The sequence below is a fragment of the Sminthopsis crassicaudata genome, chromosome 4 (genome assembly GCF_048593235.1).
Source record: "Sminthopsis crassicaudata isolate SCR6 chromosome 4, ASM4859323v1, whole genome shotgun sequence".
NCBI lineage: Eukaryota > Metazoa > Chordata > Mammalia > Dasyuromorphia > Dasyuridae > Sminthopsis > Sminthopsis crassicaudata.
In genome coordinates, this window is record NC_133620.1 from 343,997,991 (window position 1) to 344,013,729 (window position 15,739).

At 44.7% G+C, this 15,739-nt stretch overlaps 1 protein-coding gene and 1 long non-coding RNA gene across 3 annotated transcripts in view; one reads left to right on the top strand and one right to left on the bottom strand.

Annotated features, from left to right (window-relative positions):
- Positions 1 to 6,537, bottom strand: part of ADAM11 (ADAM metallopeptidase domain 11) — a 35,511-nt gene extending 28,974 nt beyond the window's left edge. For both annotated transcript variants that reach the window (XM_074261074.1, XM_074261073.1), the window contains exons 1-2: positions 6,170 to 6,537; positions 5,444 to 5,622 (exon numbers count right to left, since the gene is read on the bottom strand). In XM_074261074.1, coding sequence (XP_074117175.1) covers positions 5,444 to 5,622; positions 6,170 to 6,236 — 246 coding nt within the window. In that variant the 5' untranslated portion in view covers positions 6,237 to 6,537. The remainder of the gene's footprint in view (positions 1 to 5,443; positions 5,623 to 6,169) is intronic.
- Positions 6,150 to 15,739, top strand: part of LOC141538969 (uncharacterized) — a 41,953-nt gene continuing 32,363 nt past the window's right edge. Inside the window, exon 1 of the long non-coding RNA XR_012481165.1 lies at positions 6,150 to 6,258. This is a non-coding gene — a long non-coding RNA (uncharacterized LOC141538969). The remainder of the gene's footprint in view (positions 6,259 to 15,739) is intronic.

The following is a 15,739-nucleotide window of genomic DNA, read 5'->3' on the forward strand; positions in this document are numbered from 1 at the left end:
CAGCTCGGTCACTGGTAAGAATCAGGGACAAAGGAAAGAAAAAGGTAGTGAATGGGCCTCGAACCCAGCTAGGGCTGGGAATGTCTAACATCTCCAACAACAACAAACTGGACTCCTCAGTCCTTTCCTGGCACTAACCATGCTCCTTGTCTTCATCACTAAAATCACCTGCCCCAGGTGTTGTCTCTCTTGATATTCCATCCCTGACGTTAGCCCCCATCCCAGAGGATGACTCCTCACCATCCCTGACCCTGAATTCCCTGGGGTTAAACCCTCATCCTGACACTGAACCCATCTCTGACACCGAGATATCCCTGACATTGAACCCCCAGCTTGACACTGAGCCCCCATCCTGATGTTAACTTCTTACCATTTCCGACACTGACCCCGTCCTCTCTGAAAATGAATCCCCATCCTGACACTGAGACCTTCGTGCCCTGATATAGAATTCCTGCCTCTGACACTGAAGCTCCCCATTCATGACAATGAGCTCCATAATCTTTGATATCGAACCCTGTTGTTATTGTTGTCCAGTCATTTCATTCATGACCCCTTTGGGGGTTTTCGTGGCAAAGATACTGGGATGGTTTTCCATTTCTCCAACTCATTTTTCAGATAAGAAAACTGAAGCAAACAGGGTTAAGTGACTTGCCCAGATCACACAGTTACTGAGTGTCTGAGGCTATATTCAAACTCCCAAAGATGCGTTTTCCTGACTCTGGGCCTGGAATTCAGCTACAGAGCCATTTTTGCTGTCTTACCAAACCCTATTTATGGTGTTTTACAAGTCAAAACATCACCTTAGTGAGGTCCCTGGTCTTCTTTAAGAATGAAGGATGAAATTCCTTTTGTTCCTTGTCCCTTTCCCAACTTCAGAATTGCGCATATGTCAAGATGCTTTTCTAAAACAAATGGAACTTTGAACCCAAAATGGGAAAATTCAGAAGAAATCTTCCTCCTTCTCCCTACCCCCGCCTTTAGTTAAAACAATGGAAATCTGGATGTGTAGCCCAAAGGCAATGCTTTCGCTGACATTCCTACTCTTCCTACTTGAGGTCTTCTCACTTTTTATTTTTCTCCTTATGACCCAGCCCATTTCTTTCTCTGTATAATGTGATGATTGGTCCATAAGAATTCTGTAAATCATAATTTCACAGATTTATGGATAGAAGGGGCTTCATTGAATAACATAGCCCTTTCATTTAACAGATGAAAACAAACGATAGCAGAAAGAGCCCTAGAGACCTGAGTTTTAATCCTGGTTCAGCCACTAATGTGCCACATCTCATTGTGGCACTTGGACAAGTCACTTCTCATTTTCCTCATCCATAAAATGGTTATCACTGGATAATGTATGGGAATGTTGTGCTATGTTAAGCATCCACAAGATATTGTTATCAGGTCAGTGATTTTGCACACTAGGCCCTCTGTCCTCCATTATTGTCCATAGTTTTTTTTGTGGCAAAGATACTTGGAGTGGTTTGTCATTTTCTTCTCCTTTTTGTCAGAACTATGAGCTGTCCATCTTGGGTAACTGTGCATGATATAGCTCATAGTTTCCCTGAGCTACACAAGCCTCTCTGCCATGACAAGGCAGTGATCCAGGAGCACAAGCCATTTATCAATGGGGTAACAGAACCCCCTGGCTGCAGGGGTGAGGATGTCTATGAAGACAGACAGGTTGGGAATTCCGGGTACACACCATGGTTATGGTTTGTCCAGTCTTGTCCAGCCTGCTCAATATGTTCCACTCGGAAATTCCTCCGTCTTGAATCCAGTCATCTTGATTGAGCCCAGCCCTTTCCTAGAATCCTCTTGAGTCTCCTGAAAAATCTGTATTGCCTTCCTAATATTTAGTACCCTGCAAACCTAAGTTCTGGCTGGACTTTCTTCAGCCACGCTGAATGCTTGGGAGAGCAAGTGTTTGTAGTTCCTGAGAGCCTAGTGTGAAATAAAGGCAAATTGTATCTCGAGCAGCACTGGGATTTCTGGGTCTGGTTCTAATCTACCTCCAAATTTCCACAGATGTTCCACAACCATTTGCTGATGCCATCCTGTGTGGGAAGCCTAGAGCTGGAAGGACACTCCCAGATCACCACTGATCTCATCTTAGAAATGGGGAAACTGAGCCTTAGGACAGGAGAAGCTACATGCCCAAAAGCACATAGTGAATTAATGACAGTGGCGGGATTCTAATGCAGGTCTTTGGACTCTCTTTACACTAGGGCCACGTCAAAGTATATCTACTCATCTTTGAATCAAAGACCTTCAGATCTACAAAGGACCAGGAAAGGATTGATACAATAGAAAAAGAGGCTGGTTTTGGAATCATCAGACCTGGGTCTGCCTCTTTCTGCCCCTGGGAGATTAAACAATCAATTTAAACTCTGTAGCCTCCGTTTCTTTGTTCATAAAATGAAGCAGTTGAATTAGATTCTAGCTGTAAATCTGTGAAAGTATGATTGATGGAGGCCAGTTAGTTCAACTTTCCAAATCTCAGAATCACACTTAGGCAGAATCAGAATTCAAATCCAGGTCTCTTGCCTTGTTATTTGCCTTCCTTCTCATTGTTCCTTTTGGTTGCCATTTCCTTCACACACACACACACACACACACACACAGGAACCCCTTCAGTCTGATGATACATTATCCTTACCAGCTCTTAACATAGCCCCCACATGCCATCAGTCAGTATCCTTAGATGCTTACATGGGTCCCCGAATGCTTTCCAAATAATTTACTGTTCAAGGGGATATTAAAGACCAACATTCATTTTTCCCCATGTGGGCCCTTAAGCCTCAGGGTCCACCTCTGACCAGGTAACTTAAAAGTTACATGGGAGAGTTGAGGAGCTTAGAGGGGCCTCCCCTTGTCCTTTCCTTTCTGAATTTAGTGAATGATTCAAAAACCTGGGAAATAACCAAAAATAACAGGAAGGGAAGGGCAGGCTCTTTCTTTCTCCAGGAGGTGATAAAAAGGGGAAGGGGCTTTGAGGATCCACCTCAATCCACATTAGAGCCTAGGTTGGAAAGGCCAAAGAAAACTGAAAAAGGGGCAGTGGATATGTCTTAGGGTGTCCTGGGCAGGCCTGGGTACTTTGAATGGTGCTCTTGCCTCCCCAACAAAACTGTGAACTCTGCTGTCTTGGGGAGGGGGGAAGGAAGGAAAGGAAGGAGAAAAATTTGAAACATAAAATATTACAAAAATGAATGTTGGAAACAAAAATAAATAAATTTAAAAATTTTAGATTATAATAAAAGACATAAGCTCCCCAAGAGCCAGGGAAAGAAAAGTATTATATTTCTAGCCCAAAATATTTGATAGGAGAGGATCCAGGGTATTGGGTTTCTAGTCTCTTTCTGATCCTAATCCCTTAGCAACTCCTTGACTCTGGATGGGAAGAGGTCCTGGAGGGGCAACTCCTACCCTGAATTCATAGCCAAGTACAGTGGAGAGAGTGTGGACTTGAATCAAGAAGACGGGTTCAGATCCTACCTCAAGCTGTATTAGGAAAGTTTATAGCCTCAGTTTACTCATCTATAAAAAGGGAATAATAACAGCACCTACATATTGTGTGGATCAAGTGAAATAATGTATATATGACACCTTTTAAAGCGGAAAGTCTAACATAACTATAAGCTATGATTTTCCCAAAATGCCCCAGTCCCCCAATCTCTTTCTCACCATTATACACTTTCTCAGAAAATTAGGTTGAGGCAAGAGTCTCCTTAGCTTTGGTGTCCCTTTTCCCATTCCCCCCATCTGTCTTCCTTCTCAAGCCTGTCCTTCTTTCTGTCCTCCAACCAGGTCAGCCTCCATAGGAACCGAGAGTATGGACAGCTGGGTTAGAGAGCTGGAGGAATGCCATTTTGGCCCAAGAGACATAGAGGTCAACCTTCTCCATTTGCCATCCCCATGCCTCTCCTTCTGCTTTTTCAGAGGGACCTGGTGCAGGAGTGAGGCCGTCCGACCAAGGAGCAAGGTGCCAGGCACCCCACGTCCCCGCTTCCTTGCTCAGCCCTCAGACTGAGGACACAGGAGTCTGTGCATCTAGCCCCTTCTTCAGGTCATCTCTCCCTCCCCCCTCTCCTACCTCCCACCCTATGAGAACAAAGTAGAATCTGACTAGAGCCCCTTCCTTCCCCTCCACTTCCCAAGGACCATTAATCTATCCCCCTCCTGCCCCCCTCCCACCACCCTGAGTGATGGCCCATCTATTATGCATGCTCTCTTCCTGCTCTCTTCCATCTCCAGTCCTCTCCCTCTTTCCACCACATCCCCCCCACTCCCCTGTTAGGGCTTTTAACCAAATACATTAGCCAGGGACAGATGCCAGACTGACAGATGTCTGTAATGGTAGTCTTCCATTTCTCACTTCCCCTTCCCCCTCCCTCAACATATATCCCCTCTGCCCTCCTTCCTCCTTCTAAAAAAAAAAAAAATTTCCAAGCTTGAGCAATACCCTCCAAGTCCTTCTTTAAGTTTGTATTTCTGTAGAGATGGACCCACCCAATGCCTTCCATAAGGCTTTGGCCCCCTCCCTTTCAGGGTCTGCTACCTGGCCTCCTCCCCCAAAGCTTCAGGATTGCAGAGAACTCTAAATGAATATTCCATTTTGATGGTTATTATTCACACAATATTAATTAAATATTAATTACAATTAATCTCCTTTATTCCTAACCTTCCTCTGAGACACCCTAGGGGACAGAAGCTGAAAGGGAGCTAGGTGGGGGTGGGAGGGTTTGGCAGGCAATGTTTTAGCTGGGGATCGCAAAGCACTTTCTGGACACTAAGCTCTTCTTCTCCGGACTCTGCCTTCAGTGGAAGGAAGGAAGAAGGACTGACAAGTCCCTCCACCCAGCCTAGGGAGGACCTAGAAACAGAGCTGAGATGTCCTCCGTGAGATTTCAGGGCCAAAGACAGAACCCAGGAGTTTTCATTCTGGATTCGAAGTTTTTCTCTCCCCTCCCCCCCTCCCCTCGGGTACCCCACGAGGCCCAAAGTTAATCCTAATTTATCACACAACCGTCATCTCAAGGAAAAGGACCTTGGAAGCCTGGGAAATGAGGTATATCAGAGAAACTAGGATGGAGAGCTTAGCACTTAAGTAACATCCCCCCCACCAAGCCTTTTAACACTTAGCTCACCAGGACAATTGGAGAATCTAGAGCTCAGCAGTTCTAACAATTCGCCAGGTCTCCCCAGTCTTCTGCCTTGCGGCCCCTTAAGGGTCTCCCTACAGAAAGGGAAACTGAGACCAAGGGCCGCAGGACCTGCGGGGCTGAGTCAGACCTGAGGTCCGGATCCTGAGAAGAGCTGGAAGCCCTGTCCAGGGGACACCCTCATTCCCTGTGGCCCTTGTCCAGGAGTTCAGGAAAGCGGCTCCTCTCCCCCAAACTTGACATCAGTTAACGGAGCTCCCTTCCCGATGCGCCCCACTCACCGGGCCCCCAGGCGGCTCCTTTCGGGCTCTGGTGTCCAGCTCTTGCTTGCTGATCTCTCTCCCAGAGCTCTCCCCCACCAGCCGGCTCGGATGGGTGACCTCAGAAGTATGCCGCCCCCTGTCCCAGGGCTGTTTCCCCCACTGCAGGGCTCCTGTTGGCCCAGCCACCCCACCAAGACCTGCAGAGACAAGGCCACCTGCTAGAAGGGACCCCGGTGGGGACAGAGGACCGGGACTGGGGCAGACTCAGGAAGGAACGGCGGATCCCCAGAGTCCCGGGGCTGCGGAGTCACCTGTGGAGACCCGAGGAGGCAGGATCACCTCCTGAGGGAGAATGGCTCTGATGGGCAGCAGCCAAGGATGGGGCACGACGACGGACGGGCCCTCCTCTACTCCAGCCCAAGCACCCTAGAGACCCCCTCTCCCGGGTCCGTGGGGGAGCTGGGCGTCCCAGCAGGGGGTGGCCATGGTCGGAAAACCGTGGGGATGGAGACAGGTGGGTGGATGGCTCCCTCCCCGGCACACCTCAACCCTCCCAAACTCGGTGCTCCCCCCACACACACTGCAGGAAAATGTGGATGCAGCAGAAACCTACTGCATTCTGGGGGGGGCAGGGAAGCGGGCCGGGGCTGGAGGGGAGGCAAGGGGCCAGGCGGGGGCGGGGGCGCTGGGAGTGGGTGGGATCGGGCCCTCCGGTTGGGACTGGGGGAAGGGGAGCACACTCACCGGGCTGTGGGAAGAGAGCGGAGAAAACGACGAAAGGCACCAACACCCAGCGGAGCATCCGACTCATCCTTCCCTCATAATCTCCCCAGGTCTGGGGCCGAGGACGGGGAGGGAGATGCCCGGCCGGGGAGCGGGCGGCCGGGGTGGCGGCCAGCCAGCCGAGAAGAAGGCGAGGGCTGGGAGGGGGTCGCTGCCGCTGCTGTCTCCCTCCCGGGCTGGACTGGGACGGGAGGCTGGGATTTGAGGAGCAGGTGAAGGGAGGTGGGAGGGGGGCAGGGGCCAAGCGGCCGCCCCCAGAGCTCAGAAACAGGGAGCCGTCTCCATCCCCCTGCGGCGTGAGCCCAGTGTTAAGAGCCGAGCTGGGGGAGCACGTGAGGAGAGAGCCCGCCCCCCCTTCTCCCCTCCCCCTCCTCTCCGCCTCCCCTCCCCCGCCCCGCCCCGCCCCGCCCCGAACTAGCACAGGGGCACTGCCCGGCCACACGGGCAGCGGGGACAAAGCCCGGCCGAGGCACCACGGGAGGAAAAGGACAAAGGGAGAAGCGGCCGCCCGGCTCCCCTCCCCCTCAGTCCCTCTGCGTCCCCGGCGTCTGCTCCGGGATTCACCCGACCCTTCCTCCCCTCCCCGGCACCCCGCTTCTTCCCAAGTCCGACAGGCAGGTCCCGGGGCTGGGGCTGGCCCCTCCCCTCGGCCCCCGGGGGTGCCCAGGCCGAGCGGGGGCCCTTCAGCCCCTCATCTTGGAGGGGAAGGTCGGCTCTGCTTCCCTCCCTCTGCCAAGTCCGGGGCCAGAGGACACTCCGCTGCCCCCCACGAGGTGACCCACGCCAGAGCTGCGCTTTAAAAGGAGCCGGAGCCGAACCGCGCACAGACCAGCTCGGGGTGGGAGCTGGAAGAGCCCCTGCCCAAAGAGAGGGGAAGGGGGGGAAGGAGGGGCTCCCCCCGTCACAGCGTACCAGTCCTGTCCGGGGCCTCCGCCCGGCGAGGCTAGATTCCGCACCCGGGGCAGGGGCCGCCTTCTCACCCCGACACTTCCTCGGAGGCTCCCGAGGCGGGGGCAACGGCTGGGTGAGGGACAGCGCTCACCCCGTAGCCATGTGGCGCTGACACTGACCCCAGCGCGGTGGGGCGAGTGGCTGGGGACGGACAGGGAAAGGGGCAGAGAGACCGAGGTCAGGGAGCCAGGGAGCCGAGGAGCAAGCCCCTGGGAGGGGTGTGGCAGGGACCCGGGTCAATCCCCTTCTCCCCCTCCTTCCCGCAGGACTCCCACCTCCACTTGTTCGCCCTGCTAAGTGGGTCACTGCCGGATTGATCCAAGAACTGGTGGCTCTGCCATGGAGGGGGCCAGCCGCGCTTCCCTCGGCTCTCTACCTCAGTCACTTCTCATATTGCCCCGCTTCTCACCAACCCACATGAGTCTTCTGGTCTCTTGGTGGTCCGTGCTCAACTTCTGTACCAGCACCCCCTTACCCTGACCGTAAGCTCCTTCTCCCTACCCAAGGTGCCTCCTACCCAGTCTCCAGGAAGCCCTACCTGACAGGGTCCATCCAATAAGAAGAAGAATTAATTGTGATAATAGACGTAGTGACTGAACTTCTAATTTCATTTGAATACTTTCAAGGAAATTGTTTAGGATGTTGTTCAATCATGTCCAGCTCTTTGCGACCCCCATCTTGGCATTTTCTTGACAAAGATACAGGAGTGGTTTGCCATTTCCTTCTCCAGCTCATTTTACAGAGGAGGAAACTGAGGTGAAGAGGATTAAATGACTTATCCGAGGCCAGACTACTACTAAGTATCTAAGGCTAGATCTGAAATTAGTTTTTCTAACTCCAGGCCCCAGTGCTCTATCCACTGTACCACTTCCAAACGGCTCTAGTCCCACACCTTTTCTGTTCTCAGACAACTCCTGAGCAGTTAAATGTTTTATACATACAAGCAATAGGATTAGAAAGAAGGCTTGACTGCATGTCCTGACTTCTGTCTGCTTTCTAACCACTAAGTCCCCTTTGCCTCTCTGATAATAACTGACATATAGCAGTGCCTTATATTATCTCATTTATCTCCTACAATCCTGAGATAGATGCTATTATTATTTTCATTTTAGAGAGAAGAGGTCGAATGAAATATACATTATTTCATAGTGTAGAACACGTACAGGGCTATATAAAAGTCTCATCCTTGCTGTTGAGTAGTAGATGTCTGGGACAATATGGCAGAGGGGATACAGAGCTGTCCTTGGTATCCACAAGCATAAGTACCAGTCTCATCTCTGATACATACTAATTTGTTCCTGTGGACAACTTCCCAGTGCCTCAAGGCCACTTTCTAAAAAACAACTTGCAGAAAAAAAGGTGATCACTTGCCTTTGGAGAGTTTCCTTCATTAATGAAATCACAGGTTCAAGACTATCTCATGCAAGTGTGGTCCTGTCTTTCTACTAAGTCTCCCCCTGTATCAGTACTACTCAATATCTCCATGAATAGATCCCACTAGCCTCCTCTTAGACAAAGCCAGAAGCCCTCGATTTGAGTCCCAGACCTGAGTCTCACCTTTCCCCTGCATAAAATAGAGGTTGTGATAATTAGCCTTATACCATCTCCTTCTTAAGGCTATCATGAAGATATAAACCTAAGCTACTGTACTTAACTTGATCCAAGATGCTTAGCTTTAGATTCTCTCCAAAGAGCCATCTGATATCTCCCATTCTGCAAAGGGAAATCACAGAACAAACAGATAGGACATGGTTCCTATCCCTTCTTCTAATAACCAGAAACGGAGAATTCTTTTTTTCCCAGAATTTCCAACTGCTGATTTCTTTGATTTGGGTAATTTGGTTGAAATTTGGTTACAAAGTTCTGGCTGAGGCAACAGGTTTTCCACCTGCTTTCCAACTCTGTCATCTTCAGTTTGTGATGGGGATAAGAATGATAGTGGGATAGAGTGGAGAAATAACTTGGTTTGAGAGGGGAACTGAGTCCCTAGATCCCAATTGGTTTGGCTCTTGAGCTAGGAAGTGAAAGACCTGCCTTGTTCAGAGTCAATGAAAGTAGGAGGCCTGATAGTATTTTCACCTTTTTGTTATTGTTGTTTGTTTGCTTGTTTTTTTTCTTTCTCATACTTTTTTCCTTTTAAGCTGATTTTTCTTGCACAGTATGACAAATGTGGAAATATGTTTGGAAGAATTGCACATGTTTAACCTATATCAGATTGCTTGCTGTCTTGGGAAGGGCAGGGGAGAAGGAAGAAAAATTTCAAACACAAGATTTTGCAAAGGTGAATGTTGAAAACTATCTTTGTATGTATTTGGAAAAAATAGAAAATAGGAGGCATGGAGACAGACCATCCTTTTCTCCGTGCCAACTGGAGACTGGGACCCAACTGCAGAGCCAGACATAAAGTCACAGGCATCGGGCACTAGGTTAGCACAGCTGAGTCTTTTGCCTTCGCCTCTTCTTCAGACCTCAAACAAGGTGAGGGACAGGAAGGATGGAATAGGGAGGGAAGTCATTTCATGCTCCCTCAGGAGACTCAGGCCATAGCTAAGAGGGTGGTAGCAGCATCTGGCTCGTGACAGGCAGTTTTCCTTACCCAGCTCTATTTCAGTCCCAGGAGAGGTGAGAAGGCGTTTTCCCAGGAGCTCCCTGTGTGTGTGTGTGTGTGTGTGTGTGTGTGTGTGTGTGTGTGTGTGTGTGTGTATTTGGAGGGGGTAGGGTACGGCTGAAGGGAGTGGGAAAAGGTGAGATGGATGTGACTCCTTTTCCCCCTATCATACAGCTTATGAGCGGCTTATGAGGCAGGGCTTGAAAAAACTGACTTTTTTTCTGGAGTTATCTGTGGAGAAACCCTTTGGATTTCCATGGAGATTCCAAACTGATAAAGGAAGGGGACTATTAAATTCCTACTAGACCTCTCCCCGCCCCTCATCCATCAGCTCTTTTTCCTTCCACAGAAGTGTAAATCCCAATGAGTCAACGGAATCCTCCTGGCTAGGAAGAAGAAAGGTTAATAGGATATTCCCAGGAAGAAGGAAACCTTCATTTATTACCACATTAATAATAACCGCAGTGATACTAATAATAATTTTTACATACAACTAGTATTTTTCAGGATTATTTAATTTTTTTACACAGTCTTTCTTTAATTTGATCAGCATAACAACTTTGTGACATTGGGTATTATCATTGTCCCCATTTTACAGAGGAGGAAAGTTAAGTCTGGCAAGATCACATTATAGGATCATAGAATTGAGAACTGGAAGAGACCTTCATGGCCATTGAATTGAATCTTTATTTTTTGGAAGATGAAACCCAAAATTAAGAGAATGTCTAAAATGGGTCCTTTGGCAACAGTCTGGCAAAGGCTTAGAATAAAGTTCTTAAAAGCATAAAAACAAATACATAGAATTCCCTAGGAAACCAATTATATTGCAATACAGTCATCAGAATAGTAAAAAAAAATTCGTGGACCCCAATTTAAGAATTCTTGCTTTAAGTTCAAACATGATCGCAGCTAGAATTTGAGCCCAGGTTTTATGGAGCCATGCCAGATACAGGGCAGACTCCTTTCCTTGCCTCTTAGAATCATAAAACCTCTGAATTGAAGAAATGTCTGAAGCTATCTGTCCATCCTATAAGAACTTAAGGATCTCTTCTATAAGATCCCAGGTGAATAGTAATCAAGACTAGACTTGAGGACCTTCAGCCTCATCACCTCCTTAGGTATCTCATTTCATTTGAAGGGCAACCTTACTTGTTAATTCAATTTAACAGGCTTTTATTAAGCACCTATGATGCAAAATATACTGTGATATGTGAGTCCCTTCTCTTAAAAAAATTAGATTCTATGGAGAATAAATAAAATCAGAGTGATAGCAAAGTAATTTTGAAAGGGCAAAGCACAGACATCTGGATGGATCAGGAGGTGGAAGTTGAGATCCGCTTTGAAGGAAATGTCAGTGATAAATTGAAAGTCCATTGCAGATATAGGGGACTATTTCTGCAAGGGCCCAGAGTAAGAGTTGGAATATTGTGTAAAAGAACCTCTAGTAAACAAGTCTAATTGGAAGGAGGTAATGTAAAATATGACTGGGCAGTTAGTTAGCACCATGGATAGAGTACTGCATCTGGAATCAGGAAGATCATCCTTATGAGTTCAAATCCAGCCTCAGACTCTTACTAGCTGTGTGACCCTAGGAAAGTCACAATCCTGTTTTTATCATTTTCCTCATTTGTAAAGTGAATTGGAGAAGGAAAGAGCAAACTGCTCTAGTATCTTTGCCAAGAAAATTCCAAATGGAATCACAAAGAGTTGGACACAACTGAAAACCAATAATAATATAAGATGGGAAAGGAAAATAGGAGCAATACTATGGATGACTTTACACGTGTCACTGAAAATTTTGTATTTTATCCTACAGTTCATTAGGGTGGTCACAGAAGATTTTTGAATATGGAAATAATTTGGTATTTTTAATTTTACTTTTATTTTCATTATATGTGTATTATGAATATCAATTTGGCAGCTATAGGGAGGATGGATTACAGAGAAAAGAGCCTAGAAACATGGAGACTATTTATGTGGCTATTATTGTACTACTGAGTAAGGGGATGAGGACACTAAATTAGGTTAGAAGCTGTGTGAGTGATGAGAAAGAAATGGATGCAAGAAATGAAAAAGTAGAAGGGACAAAATTTGACAACCAATAGAATATGGAGGTACAGAATGAAGAGTAGGGAGGGAAAGTGAAAAATCAAAGTTGATTCCAAAGCTATGAATATGACTAGAAGTTGGGCTTTGGGGAAAATGTAAAGTCCTTTTGGCTATGTCATTTAGGAAGTCTCCAAGACATTAGGTGGAGCTGTCCAACAAGTAGTTGATGATGAAAGACTGGTGTTTAGAAGAAAAACTGCTATTTAGTCATTGTTCAATCATATTTCACTCTTTGTGACCCTCTGTAATGTATTGTTGTTATTCAGTCCTGTCTGACTCTTTTGACCTCCTCTGTTATTTTTTGCCAAAGATACTGGAGTCATTTGCCATGTCCCTCTCCAGCCCATTTTACAGATGAAGAAACTGAGGTAAACTGGATTAAAAGACTTGCCTACAATCACACAGCTAATAAGTGTCCTAGGCTAGAATTGAACTTGTGAAGATGAGCCTCACTGCACATCCAGAGTTCTATTCATGGCATCATCTAGCTGCCCTAAGAGAAAGACCATGGCTAGATATAAAGATTTCTGAATGATCACCTAGAGATAATAATTGAAGCCATGGGAGCAGATGGGGTCACCAAGGGAGAAAGTCTAGTGAGAGAAGGGAAGAAGAACCAAGACCAAGTTAGGGAGGCAGGGATAGAATTTGGAATTTTAAACTTTTAAAAAATGTTTAAAAATGTTTTAATAAGTAGAGCCAAATCTTAATCAGATTCTAGCACAAAAGAGGAGAAAATGGGAAGAGAGAAAGTAGAAGGGTTTGAGATATAAAGAAGGGCAGGAGAATTGTAAATCAAAACAATCCAATACCCAGCAAAATGGCAAAAGTTATAAAAGATGAGAAATGACAATGTTGGAGGAGTTGTAGAAAATCAAGCACACTGCATTTTTGGTGGAGTTATAAAGTACAATCCTTCTGGAAAGCAATATGGAATTATGTAAATAAATGACTAGAATGCCCATATCCTTTTGACCCAAACATTTATTGTTATATATGTATCCCAAGGAAGTTATTGATAAAAATAAAAGGGTTCAAATATACCAAAATATTTATAGCCAAGAAAGAACTCATGATGGTTGGGCTCTATTTTTGCAGTAAAACATAAGGCAAGGTCTTCTGTGGAGATGGTAAGGAGAGGGATAATATTGGGAGATTGAGTTCTTCAGTTGTTGCAGTTGTGTCTAACTCCTTTTAAAATTTAGTTTAACTTTTTAAAAACATATTTCCATTAGTCATATTCTGAAAGAAGAATCAGAACAAAAGGGGAAAACCATGAGAAAGAAAAAAACAAACAAAAAGTGAAAGTAATATGCTTCAATATGCCTTCAGACTCCATAGTTCTTTCTCTGGATGTGGATAGTATTTTCTATTATGAGTTTCTTGGCATTGTCTTGGATCATTGCATTGCTGAAGAGATCTAAGTCTATCAAAATTGATTATCATATAATGTTGCTGTTACTATGTACAAAACTCTCCTGGTTCTGCTCATTTCATTTAGTATCAGTTCATGAAAGTCTCAAGTTTTTCTGCTTATCATTTCTTATAGAAATTTCATTTCATTTATATATTATAATTTCTCCAGCTATTCCTCAATTGATGGGCTTCCCCTCGATTTCCTTTGCTTTGCCAGCACAAAATATGTCTAGCTTTTCATGATGCTATTTGGGATTTTCTTGACAATGATATTGGAGTAGTTTGCTATTTCCTTCTCTAGCTCATTTTATGCAAACAGGGTTAAAATTTTTTATCCAGGGTCACACAGATAAATAGCGAGTGTTTGAGACCAGATTTGAACTAATAAAAATGTATCTCCCTGACTCCAAATTTGGCATTCTGTCCACCATTCCACCTAACTGCCCCCTGAAGAATCATTTAGGGAAGAGTAAAAAGGATTGCTTTGATGGAATGAGGACCCATCATTGGATAAGAGAAATTGTAAAGGATCTAGTCAGCATTTTTGCATGGCTTTCTCTAGCACATGAGTAGGAATAAAGCAGGTGGATATAATACAAGTTTGGGTCTGAGAAGGCATGATTAATAGGGCAAAGATTAAAGAGCAGAGATCAGTGCAATGTTGAACTATGTGACTATAGGAGTGAAATTGGAAAAAGACACTAGTAAGGGGTGGATGGCCTAGAGATAATAATAAGGATAGGTTTAAAAATAACCAGGCAGCTTTCCCAATAAATATTGTGATCTCTTAATCAAATCTAATGGCCATTGACAATCCTCTGATTGTTGGAAGATTGACAGAGTCAATCATATCCTTCCCCTTAATAATCTCTTTCTAAGTTTTTATTCTCTCTTGCTCCTAATTGACCAACTCAATCTACTTTGCTGAATCTTCATTCAGATCACATCTGCTAAATTTGGGGGCATCCACTGGATTTGTATGTCAAATAGATCATAAAAAAGGGAAAAGGGGCCATAGGTGCATATTTGTAGTAGTTGTTTTTTTTTTTTTTTTGTCATGGCAAAGAACTGGAAATTGAGTGAATACCCATCAGTTGGGGAATGGCTGAACAAGTTATGATATATGGAATATTATTGTTCTATAAGAAATGACCAGCAGGATGATTTCAGAGAGGCCTGGAGAGACTTACATGATGCTGAGTGACATGTTAAGAACCAGAGATCATTGCACACAGCCACAAAAAGATTATGTGATGATCAACTGGATGGACTTGGCACTTCTCAGCAATTCAGTGATCTAAGGCAATTCCAAAAGACTTAGGATGGAAAATATCTACATTGAGAGAGTGAGATTTAGAGATTAAATGCAGATTGAAGTATACTATTTTCACCTTTTTTTGTTTGCTTGCTTTTTTTTTCTCATAGATTTTCCCCTTTGCTCTAATTGTTCTTCCCCAATACAACTCATATGGAAATATATTAAAAATGAATGTATACAGGGGCAGCTAGGTGGTGCAGTGATTAGAGCACCAGTCCTGAAGTCAAGAGGACTTGAGTTCAAATTTTAAAAAATGGATATTTAATGAAATTGAGAACTTTCAAGCATTTCTAATGAAAAAAACTAGAGCTGAAAACAAAATTTGACTTTTAAATAGAAAACTCAAAAGAAGTATTAAAAAAGCATTAAAAACAGGAAAGAGAAATCATCAGGCATTCAGTGAAGTTAAACTGTTTATATTTCTACATGGGAAGATGATACTTGTAACTCTTAAGAACTATTATTTTTAGAGCAATTAGGAAGAATATACAAAGACAAAGGGCACAGGTGTGAGTTAACTATGATGGGATAATAATAATTAAAAATAAAACTATGAGGTGAGAAAGAGGGATGCATGGGACAATGGGGAAGGCAGAGAATAGGGTAAATTATATAAAAGAGGCGCAAAATTTTACTATAGAGAGAAGAATGGGGGAGGGGAGTACATACCATTTAAGAATTACTCTCATCAGAATTGGCTCAAAGAGGGAATAGACATACACCCTTAGTTGAGTATAGAATTCTATCTTACCTTACTGGTAAGTAAGAGGGGAATAAGAGAAGAGGATGCTTCTAGAAGGGAAGGTAGATTGGAAAGGAAGCTATCAGAAATAAAACACTTTTGAAGAGGGATATGGTGAAAGGAGAAAAAGAAAAGTATAAATGAGGGAAAATAGAATGCAAAGAAATATACAGTAATCATAACTGAAAAAATTTTACAGCAAGCTTTTCTGATAAAGACTTCATTTCTCAAATATACAGAGAACTGAATTGAATTTATAAAAATACAAGTCATTACTCAGTTGGTAAAAAAAATTGATAAATTTGTCAAAGGATATGAGGTTTTTAGAAGTAATCAGGTGAGTATAGTTATATAAAAAATGCTGTAAATCCCATTGTTAAGGAAATG